Raw genomic sequence first — 17794 nt, 5'->3', positions numbered from 1 at the left:
GAGTCAAATCAGCAGAAAACCTCGGTTTGATCCCTCCCTTTGTCAAAAAGTTAGAAAAATCGGTCCTAACCGGTCGGTTTAGGATGGAACTGGCTGATTTATGGTGAAACCGGCCGATTCCATCATAAATCGGTCAGTTTATTGCTAGGGCAACCATAAACCCCACATAATACATTTTTTTGAGTTTTGAAGCTGTTTTGAGGGAAATTTAGGGTTGTTTTCCTCCAACTATAGTCCTCCAAGAAAAACATGCCTACCCTCTCATTTTCCTGACACATCTCAACCCTAGCAATGTTGGCCATTAATGGTAATGTGAGTAAAATTTCCTTTAATTTTCATTTTCATCCTTTTACTTAAATTTTTAACATTACCATGAAATGACTCAGGATGTTTGAGATTGGTTTCAACCTCATTGGATTTGATATGGAGAAACTAGAATTTTAGATTTCACTCAAAATTCAGCAGACTTAATGGTTTTCATGATTTCATAGTTTGGGGATTTGCAATGTTTCCATTTGATTCTATCATGCATGAGGGTATGAGATTGGCATTTGATTAAGAGCATGAAGCCCTTTAAGAACCTTGATGTTGGTGGCATTGATTGTTGAACTTTGTTGATGTTGGTGGTATTGACTGTTGAACTCCTCTACCAGGTCCTTAACAAGAATGCACTCTTCACTCAAAGGAAAACAACTGGTTAGGCATGCTAATCATTTTCTACCACATTACAAGGTTGAGGAGATGAACCCTTCACTCAAACCAAAATCATTGGTTAGGCAAGGCATGTTAAACCTTTTCAACTTCTTTCATGTTATAAGGTTGAGAAATCCAAGTCTAAAGACTTTGAGCTAGATGATGTTTATGTATCTCTTGTTGATGATGTTTATGTATTTCAAGTAACGTTGAATCAATGATGAGTTTCATGAGTGACCATGTTGATCAGTGATTTGTAGTTTTGATGTCTATTTTTGCTACTACTACCAAAGTTGTAGAGGAGTTTTAGGAGTCCTCAAACTCTGACCCATATTATTTATGTAGCTCATGTTAATGATCTCATCTAGTAGTGGTGATGAGTTTGATCATGATGAGGAGTGATCATGTTGTTGATCATTGATATGTAGACGTGTAGTAGGTCAGTGACCCCATAGCTTAGTGCATTTTTTTCGGACTCTAGAGGCCATTTAGAGCCTCATTGATTATGTATTTTGTTGTGGACATGTATTGCACTCGATGCCATTTTGATATATTCACCTTTACATGGTATATAGTTGAGCAAACCTTGCATATTTTGTTTCTATTGGTTTGGAATCATGGGTTTAATTATTTAATGTATTTTTTAAAAACCGGTTCGTTTACACTTGACCAGTCCCGGTTCGACCAGTTCCAGTTCAAAACTCTGTTCATTAGGTGGACCGGTCCAATCACTGGTTCCGGTTTTTAAAACATTGATAAAAATCAAAGGTAGTTCCCAAAGACCTAGCACATAAAATATTTGTTTTGGCCCATAGTTTATCAGGGATTGCTTTGACCATGTCCAAGCCTCAACTAATACTTTAACAGGCACATGTTTGAACAACAAATGGTGCAGGCGTAGATAGAAATTTGCTACAATTTTCTAAACATAAATATGCATTTGAAAGGAAATAAGTTGGCAATCAAATATTTACAGACAAACTATCAGTAAAATGTCATTGATAGAAGAGGAAAGAACCTAAAAACCATCATGTATAATTCAGTATAACATAATCTAGTACACAACACCTCAGCGTAAATTATAATTTCTTAATTTCAAAAGTCTCATATCAAGAAATACAATGTTTAGACCAAAGGCAAAATTAAGATTTGTTTAACTTTTTGTTCCCCATTTTGTGCATACAAGTTCGTGTCATTTATAGAATCAGAAAGAGTGATACATAATTAAGATCACAATTTTAAATAATTCTGTTACAGAGAAACATTTAATATCTAACATGTTTTCATGCATTTCAATGAAACATCACCTTCAAAATATTGAAAACTAATAGAGGATTTCCTCTCAACTCTTTGAAAGGAGGTATAACCAAAGTTGTAGAAGAAAGTAGAGGTCCAAGTATCTCAGACAAATGGTCAATAAAACTTATTGCAGTCTTGAAGAATGAAATATCATCATCAAGTAGAGGATATAGTGTCTCCATCCAAAAAAAGCGATTTAGAAGACCTGCAAGTATTTCATTTTTATCAATATTACATTGTACAAGCAATTTCATGAGAAGAAAATGGAAAAGAATGACAGAAAGAGGTCTATAAAAGATTAACTAGATGACTTGAAAGCTATATTGGAAATGCAATGCGGATAGATAAACTTATGATGGTCATGCATGCAATGAAAATGAGTGAAGTACAAATTTTCCTAAGAAAACATATGTGAACAACAAGGAAATGCTAAGCAAGATCTTGTATTAGAGTAATATGATTCTCCATTAGCAAAAGGAACCCAAAAATGACTCTATGACAAACCTCAGAAAAAATCAGCAAGACCAAAAAGACTAATAAGCTAATATATTGATATCCAACAAACAACCAAAAAGGATTGTCAAGGGCATTGAAAAAAAGAACCTACAATCAGCAATAATCACCTGCAGGAAAACCTAAGCTTACTCCAGAAGCACAAAGTAAGCTAAACTAGCAATTATTTGATGCAGTAGGAGTATAATCTAGTATTGTCAAAATAAAAGAAAAAAAGAATCGGGGACTAGATATAGCAGTGAGGCCCTAGCTTGATGTCGACATCAAAGATCAAGATATGTGTAGGGGCAGACAGAGGAAAAGGGGAAACCCTCTCACCATCATTTGTTGATAAGGGACCAATGCGAAGCCCAACAATATTAGCTAAAGAATCCGGAGAAGACCTATGGAGATCAAGTTGTGAGTCTTAACCTGGGCAAAGGCTTCCTATGCACTAAAATGCCCCTAAGTCACAAATCCAATGGAAAGAATCTGGTGATTAAACACTGATGGGCAAAAATATGTGAAGAGTTAATCCATATAATAAACATTAATAATAAGAGTAAATAATAAATTAATTGACACATCCTAACTGACATTACCTAACAAAAGGAATGACCCATCAACCTCATGACCAGTCAACATATATGCACACTCCCCATCATTTAGGTCATTGAAATCGTCATCTATCTTATTCATAATTGATTTATACATCATTCACAAACTATATTGAGTTTTGTATATTGTCCTTCTTATGTTCGATATTTCTTCAATAAATGAGCTTTGTTCATCTCATTAGTATCAAAGCTACGTCTAATCCAGCCATTGGCCAGACATTTTACTAGACCTTTGGTCAAAATTTCATTGCCCTTGGAAACCCATCTACCAAGTTTTTGCCAAACTCACATGTTTTTCAAAGTTTCTTTGATCTCCAGGTCTTTAACCATACAATCACATTTTTGGCCATATAAAGTTCAAAAGTTTCACTTAGAGAAAATATTCCATTGCTACTAAGAGAAATAAATAATAAATTTGGGTCACAACTACATAGTAAATCCACTAAATTACCACAAATCTATTGACATATCAACTAAAAGGTCACTGCATGTTTTGTGTGAAAAATGGTAGAGAGTAGTATCAACAAAAAAAGGGCGTTACACCTACAGGTTGTTGGAGAATGCAGTAGGGCAGCTATTAATTCAATTTCTCCTTAGCCTTAATAATTGCTTGCGAACATTATTTATCTTCTTGTATTTCTTTATTAGATGTTATCATCAAACAATTATCAAGAGCAAAAACAACGGACACAAGTATTAGGCTCCAAACCAGGGCAAAACCCCTCCAAGGGGAAAACCTAGAAAGAATCTCTTCTCTTCTTATAGAATTTGCTTCAAATGAGAAAACCAAGACCCAAAACCCTAGACTACGTCCTCCTCCAAGCACCAAGTCAACCCTTCAAGAAGCCCTTCCAATTAGGTCAAAAATCAATTGTCAACAAGGGTCAATCCTACTTCAACCAGCATCCAGCTTCAGCTTTGGCCCCCAACTTCGACCTGCAATCTTCAGCCCTATAGTAGCTGCAAAAACCCTAGTTTCTTCGCACATGTGAGATAATAAAGCCCAAAAACAAACTTTTCTTGTTCTTCTTGACTTCTCCTTGCTTCCTTGGCCTTCACTCTAGCTTCTTTGATGTTTCTAGCTTCAGATCGAATTTCTTGATTGATGAGATCGAATTGGTGCTAAATGAAGTCGAATCTGCTTCTATTTATAAGCTTTCCATGAGGTCAAATACCCTTCTTTAGGCCAACTTCTTGCTGGCAACGCCAACTTGTGCTAAGAGGCTCAAAAGGACTTTCTAGACTCAAAATAAATTCTTTTACAAGTTACATCTTGCCCAAACGGGTCTTATATACATGACATTGACTCGTGACAATAACTCTTATGACATGACAAACCCTAGAAGCATGAAGAACATGCTTTACCTAGAAGACCAATCAAGCAAAGCATGAAACCCATGCTTGAAAATAATATTTTTTTTCTTTCTTCTTCTGATTGATACATAAGATATACATATTGACATGAGCACAATGACAATTATGAAGACCGAAACTAGTCAAATTTTCCAACACTCCCTCTTAACTAGGGAGGTATTCATAATTGTACACCCGGTACAAGGATATTCTCAAACTAAAGAGTTCTCATAAGAAGAGTCAGATTGGTAAGCCATCTTTAAGCATCAACACCATGACCAGCATTGTCAACATAGTAAGGCCATAATTTGACTAGCTCTTTCTTATACAAGAGCATAATGCTAGGAGGTTTTACGTGAGATACCACACTAGCTCTACAAGGTACATACCCCATCCGGATGTTCAATAGGTATGTCGTTTTAGGACTGTTCTTGTCTTGGATTCCCAATCCTCAAAGAATATCGATCCTCTTCGACCACTCTTATCTTGGATGCCTATCCAATCCTCGAGGAGTGTCGATCCACTTCCTATCTTGGATTTTCTATCCTCAAGGAAATCCTAGATTCTTATCCAATCCTCTATTCTCCCTACCATGGCCTTTACTTAGATGTACGACTATTAGTCCTAGCCTAGTGCATGACACATGAAGAAGAGAATACAAATGTGATGTTTATCATCACTCCCTCTCAACCAGAGAGGAGATCCCTATTCCCACTTGATTTAGGGAATAAATCCTTGCTCCTTTCACAAATATTAAGGAGACTTCATACTCCCTCTAAAGCATAGAGGAGATTATTTCACTTCCTTTCAATTGGGAAGTTATAACCACAAGCTCTTTAGCTTGTTTCCATAAGTGTATCAGCTACCAATTCTTCATGGAGATAGTTGCATGGCTCATTCTTTCCTTTGTATCTCATCATATTGAGCTTTCTTTCTTCCTGGATGTTGTAGAGCCATCTTCTCCCTCCAATATTGTGATAGGATTCAGGCCATCTTCTCCCTCCAATATTGTGACAGGATTCAGGCCATCAATCTTGCATATCACTTTCCTCAAATCATCATTAATGAAGGCATTATAATGAGCCTTATCAAACTTCAAGCTAGTCATAGCTCCCTCTTAAACATGAAAGTGATCTTTGTTGATGTAGGAACATGAATATTAAGTTATCTTCTTACACTGCTACCTTTCAATTCCAAGATGATGATATAACATCTTGAGTTCACAATCCTTTAAGGATTACTGAAAATAGTCAATCAACCCATATGTTCTTAGAATTGAGTTTTAACATCAACAGTTGAACTTGTGTCAATTATCATCATGTATTTAAAAATCCTTCCAGGTAGCAAAACAGTCTGTTAACCAGGTAACCAAAATCAAAATATTAATATTAAACTTACCTTATCATGATGGCCTCTTATTTAAATCCTTTGAGATCAACATCCTTTCGCATGATCCATCTCCATAAGAACCTTTCTCCAAACATTCATTTTAATCAGGGTGCCCATGGCTAGAACTTGATTACCAAGCTACATCGTCTTCTTTGGAGTTGTCATTGTTAACTCCCTTTCTTTCTTTCGAAGACTATACTTGATGTTGATTAATATTGTCATATTTATGCCATGTAATCTTATGAGAGAGACTTGATCTCCATCCATCCCAAAGCATATCAAATTTCTTCTTACAAGCATCATGCAGCCATATCGAAGACTTATCAAGCACACTTTTATATCCAACTCTTTCTGCAAGATTATTTCTGGATATGAATCTTTCCCTAGAGAAGAGTTACTTAAAATATGCATTCATTTGCTTCCATATAATCATCTAGCCATCCTTTCTTGAACGAGCTTGCTTCTAGTACTTGTCGAAGATAGGTTCCTTATCCCAGAAGTAGAAAGACTTTCATTATGTCTTTCACACTGCAACTTGACCATCTACATCCCTTCATCCTTTAGAAGCATCATTTCCATTCTAGATGGAATATATACTAGTCAAGTCATAATGTTATTTCCAAGAACCTTCAAAAATGATGGTTCTTATAGGATCTTGATGATCCCTCTTTGCAAAATGACTACCTCTATCATGACATTAGAAAATGCTTGGATGAACTATAATATGTAATATGGTTCCAACTTTCTCATTCTTTTAAACTATATGATCTTTCCCAAAGCAATTAATCAAGTAGATTCTAATTTCTCTACTATCATATGCTTCCATCTATGATGTTATGCTTTTAAAAAATCAAGACTTCTTCTAGAGAATGTACCAATGCATCCTACTCTACTTTCTACTTAATAAAAGAAAGACAAATTTCATAAAGAACCTGATGTAGATGGAGCCTCCTTCAATAGTAAAGAACTTTGGGATCTTCTCCTTTCGGCTTCTTCTGAGGTTCTCCCTTGTCTTCAGCTATGTGAGCTTCACTTCTTTCCTTTCTTTTGTTATCTTTCTTGTTTGGACAATCTCTCTTAAAGTGACCATACCCATTGCATCCAAAGCATTGAATCTTAGACATATCTATCTTTTTCTTGGACTTTCCAAACTTTCCTTTCTTCAACTTCTTGGACCTTGCAATAAAGGCTTGAGACCTTTCATTTGATTCGGTGTCATCCTTTGCCTTGATCTTGGATTCTTCCAAGATACATTGAGCCCATAACTCATCAAATGGTGTAGTATCCTTCTTAGAGTAGATACTAGTTGCAAAACTACTCCAATCAGGTGGCAAAGCATTTAATACACAAATGGTCATTTCAGAGTCAAAAACAATTTCCCCAAGCCCTTGCAATTGATCCCTTATTTGTGAGATCTTCATGAGATAAGTGGCCATGTCTTCATCCTTTGACTTCCTTATTCTATATAGTTAATTCCTCAAGGAAATATTTTGACCTGATGTACTTATAGAGTACAACTTTACCAACTTATCATACATAGCCTTGGATGTCTTTAAATCAGCAACAAAGGGAACAAGATGATCTTTTATAGATTCAACAACAATTCTTTGTGCCCTTACTTCTCCCTTCTTATATTTTGCTAACTCTTGAGTCTTCTCTTTGTATGGTAGAGCTACTTCACCAAGGACATATTCCATGACTTCATTTTCTATGAGTACCAAGTCAATCCTCTTCTTCCATGCAAGGAAGTTTGTTGATCCAATGAGCTTGTTGCTTTCCCTGCAAAATATAGCCATATGATCTACAAATTGAGACAGAAAACAATATGATACTTACTTGTCAACCAAGAGTCTTTTTTTATGATGTCTCTAACTATCTTGGTGTTTTCAAGACCTCCAAAGAGACTGCAAAGATGCCCTAGAATGATGACTTCTAGGATGCCTTGAATAATCGTGTCTTTGAACAACTTCAAAGAGTGAAAGATGATCAAAAGATTCCTTGATGCTTCATTTTCTTCAAGATGATGAAGTGCAATAGAGAGCCTTCAACAAGAGCTTTATTCTTCCTTTCTTCAAAGAGATCTTTGATGAAAACTTGATGAAGTAACCCTCCTTCTAGATCAATAGGTCTTCTTCTTCTTTGTGTCCTTCTGCAAATGATTCCCTTGACAATTAAACCCTTCAAGGTGATCTTTGAGTTGCCTTCTCTTGTTCACCTTAGCTTTGATACCATGTTGGAGAATGCAGTAGGGAAACTATTAATTCAATTTCTAATTAACATTAATAATTGCTTGTGAACATTATTTATCTTCTTGTATTTCTTTATTAGATCTTATCATCAAACAATTATCAAAAGCAAAAACAATGGACACAAGTATTAAACTCCAAGCTAGTGCAAAACCCCTCCAAGGGGAAAACCCAGAAAGAATCTCCTCTTCTTATAGGCTTCAAATGAGAAAACCAAGACCCAAAACCCTAGACCAAGTCCTCCTCCAAGTACCAAGTCAGCCCTTCCAATTAGGTCAAAAATCAACCAAGTCAACAAGCGTCAATCCTGCTTCAACAAGCTTCCAGCTTCAACTTCAACCCCCAATGTCGACCTGCAATCTTCGGCCCTATAGTAGCTACAGAAACCCTAGTTTCTTCACACGTGTGAGAGAATAAAGCCCAAAAACAAACTATCCTTCTTCTTCTTGACTTCTCCTTGCTTCCTTGGCCATTTCTCTAGCTTCTTTGATGTTTCCATCTTTTGATCGAACTCCTTGATTGATGAGATCGAATTGGTGCTAAATGAGGTCAAATTTGCTTCTATTTATAGCCTTTTCATAAGGTTGAATACCCTTCTTTAGGCTGATTTCTTGGTGACAGGGCCGACTTGTGCTAGGAGGCTCAAAAGGACTTTCTAGACTCAAAATAAATTCTTTTACAAGTTACATCTTGCCCAAATGGGTCTTATATACATGACATTGACTCTTTTAACTCATGACAATAAATCTTATGACATGACAATGTTGGAAATATTGAGAGGGGGGTGAATCAGTATTTCTTTTCAATTGTTACTTTTACCAGTTAGATCACTTATTATTAGAACAAAAAATGAACAATGAGAATAGATACTTTTATTAATCTCGATAAATCAAGTACAATGTTTGTGTAGGGCTCCAACCCTAGATGAAGACACCAATCTTCAATCTCCCAGGCTCCAACCTGTATTTGCCAAGCACCAACTTGGTCTTTTGTGAGGCTACGACCTCTAGGGTACCAACCCTATCTTCTCAAGGCACCGACCTTGTGTTTAGAGGCGCCAACCTCTAGGTTACCAACCCTTCTTTGGTACAGGCTCCGACTTGGTTTCTTGAGGACATCAATCCTCTAGGGCTCCAACCCTAACCTCCAAGGCACCAACCTTGTCTTTTCGAGGCTCCAACCTCTTGGGATCCAACCCACTACAATACTTCGTCAAGATATATTTGGTAGTAACTCACGGCTCCCAAAATCTTCTTCACCGTGCCCTATCAATCTTCAGATTCACTGTAGTCTTCCACTTTACATCATCAATGACAACCTTGATCTCTTAGAAGGTGTCACCACTGCTCTTCATCTTACCCAAATGCTTTTTCCAAGGTCACCTCATGATGACTTCAGTGCATCATGGTCTCCAAGGATTTCTACAAATCTTCAAAGTCAACTCCAAGGGCAAGGATGTATACTCTAAGACTGCTCCAAAAAAAAAAAGTCTTCACAATCAACTCTCTTTCAAGAGTACTTCAAACTGGTTCAATCAAGTATCTACAATAGACTACTTCAAGAACCAAGAAACCACCGAATTTGCCTCCACAAGATTGGTTCCTCCTTCAAGCTAGGACTGTCCACACTTGTTTAATATGAGCCTCAAAAAAAGAGTGACTGTACTGAGCCCTACAGTTTCCACAGGTTCACTTCAGGTCCAAGGGAGGTATCTTCTCAAGTCTGCAAAGTGTGCTCTCACAAGTTGCTTTTCAAGTCCAAAAAAAGGTGTCTTCTCAAGCCTACAAAGAGTACTCCCACAAATGCAAAAGTTTACCTCCACAGGTCTGCAATATAGGTCCGAAAATTTGAGTATAGTCCGAGCTCTCCAGAAGACAGTTCTGTCCCAAAGTCTGAGCTTATGATCTAGCCCAAAAATGAGCTGTTATGGATGGAAGAATCACGAGTGAGCTATCTCCAAGTGTGAGTAGTTCTGTCTAGAAGTAAGTCACTGTACGGCTTTAGTAGAATCCCTCCACAGATCTGAGAAGAATGTTGTTACAGGTCATTGTAATCACAGGTCCGAGTTTTGGAACAATCCTTACAAGCTTCAGATCACTGTTCTTGAGGTCACTGTTCCGAGTTGCAGTAGATGTGAGCTCCTCTGATCACAGGTAGGTGTGCTTACCACTGAAATTAGCCCAAACAATAAGCTTTTATATCCTTCTCAGCCTCCTGATTTCTTTCTGTGTCTCTTCTCTGAATTGATCACCGAAATCTGATCCAAAAGAGAGGTCGAAAAACCTCTTATATATACACTTTTGTCATCCCTAAACGAACAGTCACATCCCTGTTTGGAGGCCGACTTGTGTAGGCTGCTCCATGTCCAGATTTAATAAATTAACTTCAAAAAATTCATAACTTTCAAACCGCTTGGAGTTTTGGGTTGTGTAATAGCTCATTAGAAAGGCAAAATTATGCTCTAAAAGATGGTGTACGTCTCATGGAAGAATTCTGCCTCTAAGATGGTGAAAAATCATTTTTAATGTGACTGTCCTTAAATTATTTAGTGCAGAAAATGATTAGGACAGTATGGTTGCTTTGTTTGGTTTCTCTATTGTTTATCTTCTCCATTATTTGGCTTCTTCATCATCATAGGATCATGTAGGACATCCACGTCATCATGATAGTGTCCAACAATGAGTGTATCATCCATGTCATCACATAATGGTGCAGTGATATGTTATAGTGCAGCCTCCATTAATTTGTCATTCCAATCATCAAGTGAGATCATCCATCTAATCTTCCAACCATGTGATCATTCAAGGGTATGGCATTATCACGTGTGGTCCTCCATATGTCATCAAAGGTTAAAGTCTAGATCATCAAGTGCATGCAACATTAGATCAACTGTCAAGTACTTGTTAGGGCTTCCTTAATTAGTGGTTTGACTTCTTCGTGACTTGACATCTTCATTGATGTTATCCTAGTCAACCAACCACCAAGAATCATGGAATCATCATCTGGAACTAGGCATCTCAAGAATATTGATATCTCAGTCAATGCCATATTGACATTAATGACAACCTTGATTAACAGACAAACCATAGAAGCACAAAGAACATGCTTTACCTAGAAGACCAATGAAACAAGGCATGAAACCCATGCTTGAAAATAATATTTTTTCTTTCTTCTTCTGCTTGATACATAAGGTACACATATTGACATGAGTACAATGACAATTATGAAGACCGAAACTAGTTACATTTTCCAACACAGGCTACAATTATTATCGAGGCTACGACCAATTCAACCATTCAAGTTAAAATATATTTATACAAGCACTACAATAGGTATAACGACTTAATTAGAGCCGCAATTCAAGGTTAATCTAGTCACCAATTCACTCAAAGATTCTCCATGGAATTAAGTGTCAACGAACCTTGAAATCATGCACGCATAGTTACAATAGTGTCAATAACAAAGTCTTCCATAACAAACCAAGCCACCTCACCACTACGGTTATCGTCTATAATCGACAACTACCTCACCATTGTGGTTGTCATCTACCATCAAAACCACCTCAATGTTGTGGTTGTTGTCTGTTGACAACAGTCACCTCACAGTCCACCTAAGTCATCTAACACTTACATATGCTCACATTGCTTTATCAACCATCGCCATTGCCTATACATTCCACGAAAATTCACCATGAGTATCGTGGTTATCGAGGTCTTAGACCCGCCATCCTAGGGCCAAAGTGTGAAAAGGGCACCAACGCTTAAAGATAAGGTGCAATGCTTACCCTATTTTAATTTAGTTAGTAATCAATATTTAAATTACTGGACTAAAAAAATCTAAGTTGTGACCCTCGTAAGAGTAGCAACTATGGTGATGTTTGTAGCTCAAGCAGGTACTTCTACGAAGACCTAAGTGTCTAAGTGTGCAAAAGTCACCTAAGAACTCCTTAGAACACTTGCTCTAGTGTCAACAAGTTGTGTTTGTAACTTAGCATAAGTTAGACTTATAAAATGCACATAATTATTATCTTGGCTTATTGAGCTAAAGTAAACTTAAGAAAAGTAAATTATTTTAGAGATTATGTTTTAATCTCATCACTTGATCTCAAGTGAGTTGAAATCTAATATCACCCATCAATCACTTTGGATAGCAGGGTTAGGGATTTAGCTCAATGTAAAGTTATAAAAGCAAGACAAGGAGACGGAGAAGATACACAGTATAGCAGCACAAGATTGAGAGAGGCATCTCAATGAGTGTGTTGGGTCCAAGGAAGGGGGAAACAAGGAGATTTGGATCAGCCAAGGAGGGCTTCATCGACTGGATTAGATCCAATTGCATGCATTTCTTCAGATGGACCATTTTCCCAAGAAGGGAGCCCAAGTAAGTTCAGAAGTTTAATGAGAAACTATGATTGGGTAGAATATGTTGTCATTTATTTTGTGATTGAGATTGATATATTTTTATTCCAATGAATTTATTGTGTTAATGAACCTAATTGTGTAATTAATTAGTAGATCTATAATCTATTAGAAATAAGTGTCAAATACTAGGTTTGTAGGAATTTTAACATGGTATCTAGGCGTAAACTCTGAGGTACCAATCTCTAAATCACAGGTGCCAAGTTCATATAGGATTGTCAAGGCCCGGTTCAGCTACAATCGTACGAAGGGAAAACCTTTTTAAGGGAGGCCAAAGAAAATATGTTGTACAACACAGCTACATTACTGAAGAGGAAATTTTTTAAGAGGCCAAAAATCAAATTTTGGTTGAGTTATGTTTTAAATTAAAGAAAACAAAGAAAAAGGAAAAATAGTTGGCAGTTAAGTGCCTTGTTATCGACTTTTCTAGCAGGGTTGCTAAGGTCCTCGCAATCTTGCTAGATTGTCACAAACAGGGCAAGGACCCATTTTCACCTCGGCCAAAGCCCTCCCTATTTAGGCCCAACACCTCCTAAACAACCAAGGGAGGGTTCCCTAAATATCTCCCCACACTCCAATATATGATTAGTGCCTTATATGAAATCAATGGGGTGAAGATGTTCTAGATTGGCTTGTCGTCCTACTGATAAAACAGTGATAAAATAGTGCATATTTTTAACAGCAAACTATTAGTAGTCAAATCACTCAAGATATGTAGTGTAACTGTTAAAATTGGCAATTAGGCCAAACTCCATGTGGGTCATCTTATTTATGGCAGCTGATATTTTTCTTGGATCCCTCTCATCGAGATGTGTAGGATTGATCTAAAGATCATCCGATTCCGATAAGTATTCATGGAGTTATGAATTTATTTGCGTTATAAGACAATTCGTCAACGTCGGCCAGCAAACAAATAAACCCCACATGTGCTCAATGTTTTAGTATAAATAGAGGTGGCCTTCAAGTCATTTCAACACACTTGGGATCTCTTCCTCTCTCTACTTGTCTTTGGGTTTTAGTAGGAGGAGAGATCCTAAGGAATAACGTTGCCCTGATCCAGAGGGCAGAAAGCCGGAACTGCCGAAAAAGACAGAACTGCCGAAAAAGACGGAACCGCTGGAAAAGACGGAACTACCGAAAAGGATGGAACTGTCAGAAAAGCCAAAAAAGTTGGAACTGCCAGAAAAGCTGAAACTGCCAGTAAAGCCGGAAAAGTCGGAAATGCCAGAAATGTCGGAACTGCTGGAAAAGCCGGAAATGTCGGAACTGCCGGGACTGTCGGAACTGCTGGGACTGCCGGGAACAACCGGAACTGCCGGGACTGCCGGAACTGTCGAGACTGCCGGAACTGCCACGAACAACTGGCACTGTTAGAACTGTCGGAACTACCGGAACTGCCGAGAACTGCCAAAACAGCCGGAGCATCTATCTTCGAATGAGAGCAGCATGCAAGGGACAACTAACTAACATCGGGACAGTTGTATGGTACTTAGCAGCAAATACACCAAGCATGCAATGTTACAGCTAGCATGCAAGGGACAACTAGCATGCAACAACAAGCGTGATAAGGACAACAAGCATGCTAGGGACAACAAGCAAGCAAGGTGCAGCCAACACATAGGTCAGGATGGCAACATGGTGCAGCAATGGCACATAATGCAGTACAGTGATGGATACAATCATGATTAATGAAGCATGATGAGATGCAACATAGTGATGATGGGTGCAGCATGGTGCAGCGCGGTGAGGTGCAGCATGATGATGAAATGTAGCACAACGATAGGTGAAGGAGTCACCTTGGAGAATTAGTTGAAGCAGCATGTCTTCAACTGATCTCATGTATCACCTTCTTAGAGATGATCTATGCTCTTATCTAGATAAGTCAAAGTGTTGACTTCTCTTGTAAACGTACTATCTCTCTCTCTCTTTGTGCTGAACTATTAAGAACATATAAGAAGAACTGATCAAGGGTTTCCCCACATTGGGGTTTGTCCCTGGCTAGCACCACATCTTGTGTCCTCTTGTCTTGGCTTGTCTTCTGCGATTTATGTTTATGTTCTATCTGCAGTTTACTTTAATGTTGATGTGATTGCTAATCTAGAAAAGATATGGAGCTAACTGTGAAAATTGAAATAAATTGCTCTAAGCATAGAACATACCTAAAATTAACATGGTATCGGAGCTGAGGTGAAGACAATGCCCAAGCAAGAGTGAAAGAGCAATGACCGAAGACAGTTGGGAAAGGACAAAAGGATCAGTGGATTCCTCATCCCTCTTCAAATTCACCACGGGTGAAGTCGAAGCAGAGAATATTATCAGAATGGTGCAGCGGAATATGGCCTACCTAAAGACCACTTCATTGGAGGACCGGATCTCAGGGGGGAAGGAAAGGGAGATAACTAGTTCGGCCATTATGCGAAGCACTGTCCAAATGGCAAGGACACATCACTTGATGATGATAACAATCATTCCAAGGACATCTTCAAAGATCAAAGGAATGACAGGTAATGCAGGTCATCAAGGAAATGGCTGACTCTTCATAGAAAGCAAGGAACCCCAGGTATCAAGAATCAAATGTTGTTTCTAATAAGATAAAGAAGCGTTATCTTGTATTGGCCCTCTCCTTCAGATTCATTGGGAATCTGGCTTATAGATTGTAGTGCTTCAAGGCACTTCATCGGATAGATGGGTGCACTCTCTAATTTGGTAGAGATGGAAACAATCGTGGGATTATACTTGGAGCTGATGCCACCTATCCCGGAAAGGGTGTAGGGAATGTTAACTCTCAATTGAATAAGGGTAACTCGATTCATTTACAGAATCTCTTTTATGTACCTAATCGCAAGAAGAACCTGGTGTCCATCTCGAAAATGGAAGTCAAAGGTTTCAGGGTGGCATTCATCGATGGAAAGGTACGTGTTAAAAAATATAATTTTCAAAGATGCTTTTTCTCATGGGTTCAGGGTTGGCAATTTGTATCAAGTTGCAGGATGGTCCATTGGGGATCATGTCAATTGACATATCGCATCTATAACACCGGAGGTCTACCTATGGGGCCCTACCTGATGTGAGTCAAATGGTCATAGGGATGTCTGAATTCAAGTAGAGCACGAACGTACATGTCTGATATGTACCGAAGGAAAATCTTATAAGGGGACCATTCCCCTCATGTAGCAGGTCCACAGGTTTGGAATAACCCGAGGAGTTTGAGATTCATGATCGGGAATCTCATGTATACAAGTGGAAGAAAGCCCTCTATGGCTTGAAGCAAAACACCCCGGGCGTAGTATGAGAGGATTGATCTTTGTCTAATGAAGCTGAGATTCACTAGGAGTGAAACCGATCCAAACCATTACCCGAAGGTTGTGGATGATAGACCTCTCATACCGGCACCTTATGAGGACGACCCATTTCTGACAGGTGCAGACCCTCTCATTTGCAGAAGTAAGAGGGAGTTGGATTTTGAATGTGGAATGATAAACTGCAAGCCTATGACTACCTCGAGGATCTTTAATTTAGAAGTTATATGGTAGTGATGTCGGACCAGATTTGGGAAATGCCTCTGAGTTTCATAAACTCATTCGCGTTGATGTTCTTTATGAACTTCTGTCCAGACATATGTTTTGTAGTTAGCATGGTGAGCTCATATTTGGTTGAGCCTCACTGGATTGGTGCCAAGAATCTTCTGAGATATCTTTGGGGCACAATCTCTCATGGATTGAGATACACTACCGGAAATATGAAACTGCATGATTATTCGAATGTTGACTGGGTAGGCAGTGTGGGGGATCACTAGAGCACTTCTCAGTGCTAGTTCTCTTTAGATTCTGCTTTGATATCATGGATGAGCAGGAAGCAGAAGTCGGTTGATATAAGCACCGCCAAGACCGAATACATAGCTACGAGTATGATCTCGTGTGAAGCTGCATGGTTGCAGAAGCTCTTAAGTGAGCTGTTTGTACACATGATGAATACCACTGTGATTCTTTGTGACAACCAGAGGGGGGATTCGATTATTGAGGAATCCCGTATTCGATGATTGCTCCAGCAGATAGACATCATATACTGCCTTATCTGCGATATGGTAAGTCAATGAGCAACGAGGCTCCATCGCATTGAGACTGATGTACAGGTCGCAGACATTTTGTCAAAGCCCCGGGGAAAGGTCAAATCTGTGACTTTCCCAAACGACTTGGAGTCGTTGAGAGACCTTCTTATAAGGGTCCTGCATGTTGCATGCATTGAGCTCTGGGAGCTCTGGGGGGCTTGGGGTACTTACTGGAGCAACATACGACCACAGGGCAACTCACCCTCCCCTGGTGGTGCGCTATGAACAGGATGATTAGTTCTTTTGTGGGCCGGGATGATTAGTTCTCCCGTGGCAACTGTGGAACAGGATGATTAGTTCTCCTGTGGGCCAGGATGATTAGTTCTCCCGTGGCAACTGTGGAACAGGATGATTAGTTCTCCTGTGGGCCAGGATGATTTGTTCTCCATGGCAACTATGGAATAAAATAATTAGTTCTCCTGTGAGCCAGGATGATTTGTTCTCCGTGGCGACTATGGAATAGGATGATTAGTTCTCTTGTGGGCTAGGATGATTAGTTCTCCGTGGCATCCACTGACAGGATGATTCGTTCTCCTGTGGACAGGATGATTAGTTCTCCTGTCGAGGCATCCTACCCATGCAGTCTGGGACTCATGGGAAGTACCTCTCATCTGATCAATGAGCAGGGAAATGAGGATAGGGACCATAGTAGTACTATCAATGGACGCATCACTGTATCTACCGTACTCCCTATGTTAGGATGACCTCCATTGATCTAGGATCAATGAAACTGATCTGGGATCAGTATGAGTGGTTTGAGACACTCTCTTGTGACATTGATCTGGGACCAATGAAACTGATCTGGGATCAGTATGAGTGGTTTGAGACACTCTCTTGTGACATTGATCTGAGATCAATGACACTGATCTGGGATCAGTATGAGTGGTTTGAGACACTCTCTCGTGATATTGATCTGGGATCAATAAAACTGACTTCGGGTCAGTAAGAGTGATGTGACACGCTGTCTTCAGATGAAACTGACTTCGGGTCAGTAGAGAATGGTATGAGACATTCTCAATCAATTCTTCTTCTTCATGGTTCAGCAGATCAGAACAAAGCAGAGCAGTGCAGGGCACTGATGGCAAAGATAGTACAGTCAGACATATGGATCAACGAATGGAGATCTCCCTAGTTGAGAGGGAGTGTTAAAATTGGCAACTAGGCCAAACTCCATGTGGG

At 38.9% G+C, this 17794-nt stretch overlaps 1 protein-coding gene across 1 annotated transcript in view; it reads right to left on the bottom strand.

The window, feature by feature from the left end:
• Positions 1 to 17794, bottom strand: part of LOC149250647 (putative acyl-activating enzyme 19) — a 467065-nt gene that overhangs the window by 387171 nt on the left and 62100 nt on the right. Inside the window, 1 exon segment of the mRNA XM_089459163.1 lies at positions 2001 to 2197. Coding sequence (XP_089315289.1) covers positions 2001 to 2197 — 197 coding nt within the window.

This window comes from Pinus tabuliformis, chromosome 7, assembly GCF_031772625.1.
Source record: "Pinus tabuliformis cultivar Carrire ecotype Pingquan chromosome 7, CPIR1, whole genome shotgun sequence".
In the NCBI taxonomy this organism is placed as follows: Eukaryota; Viridiplantae; Streptophyta; class Pinopsida; order Pinales; family Pinaceae; genus Pinus; species Pinus tabuliformis.
This window is presented reverse-complemented; position numbering and strand designations above follow the sequence as displayed.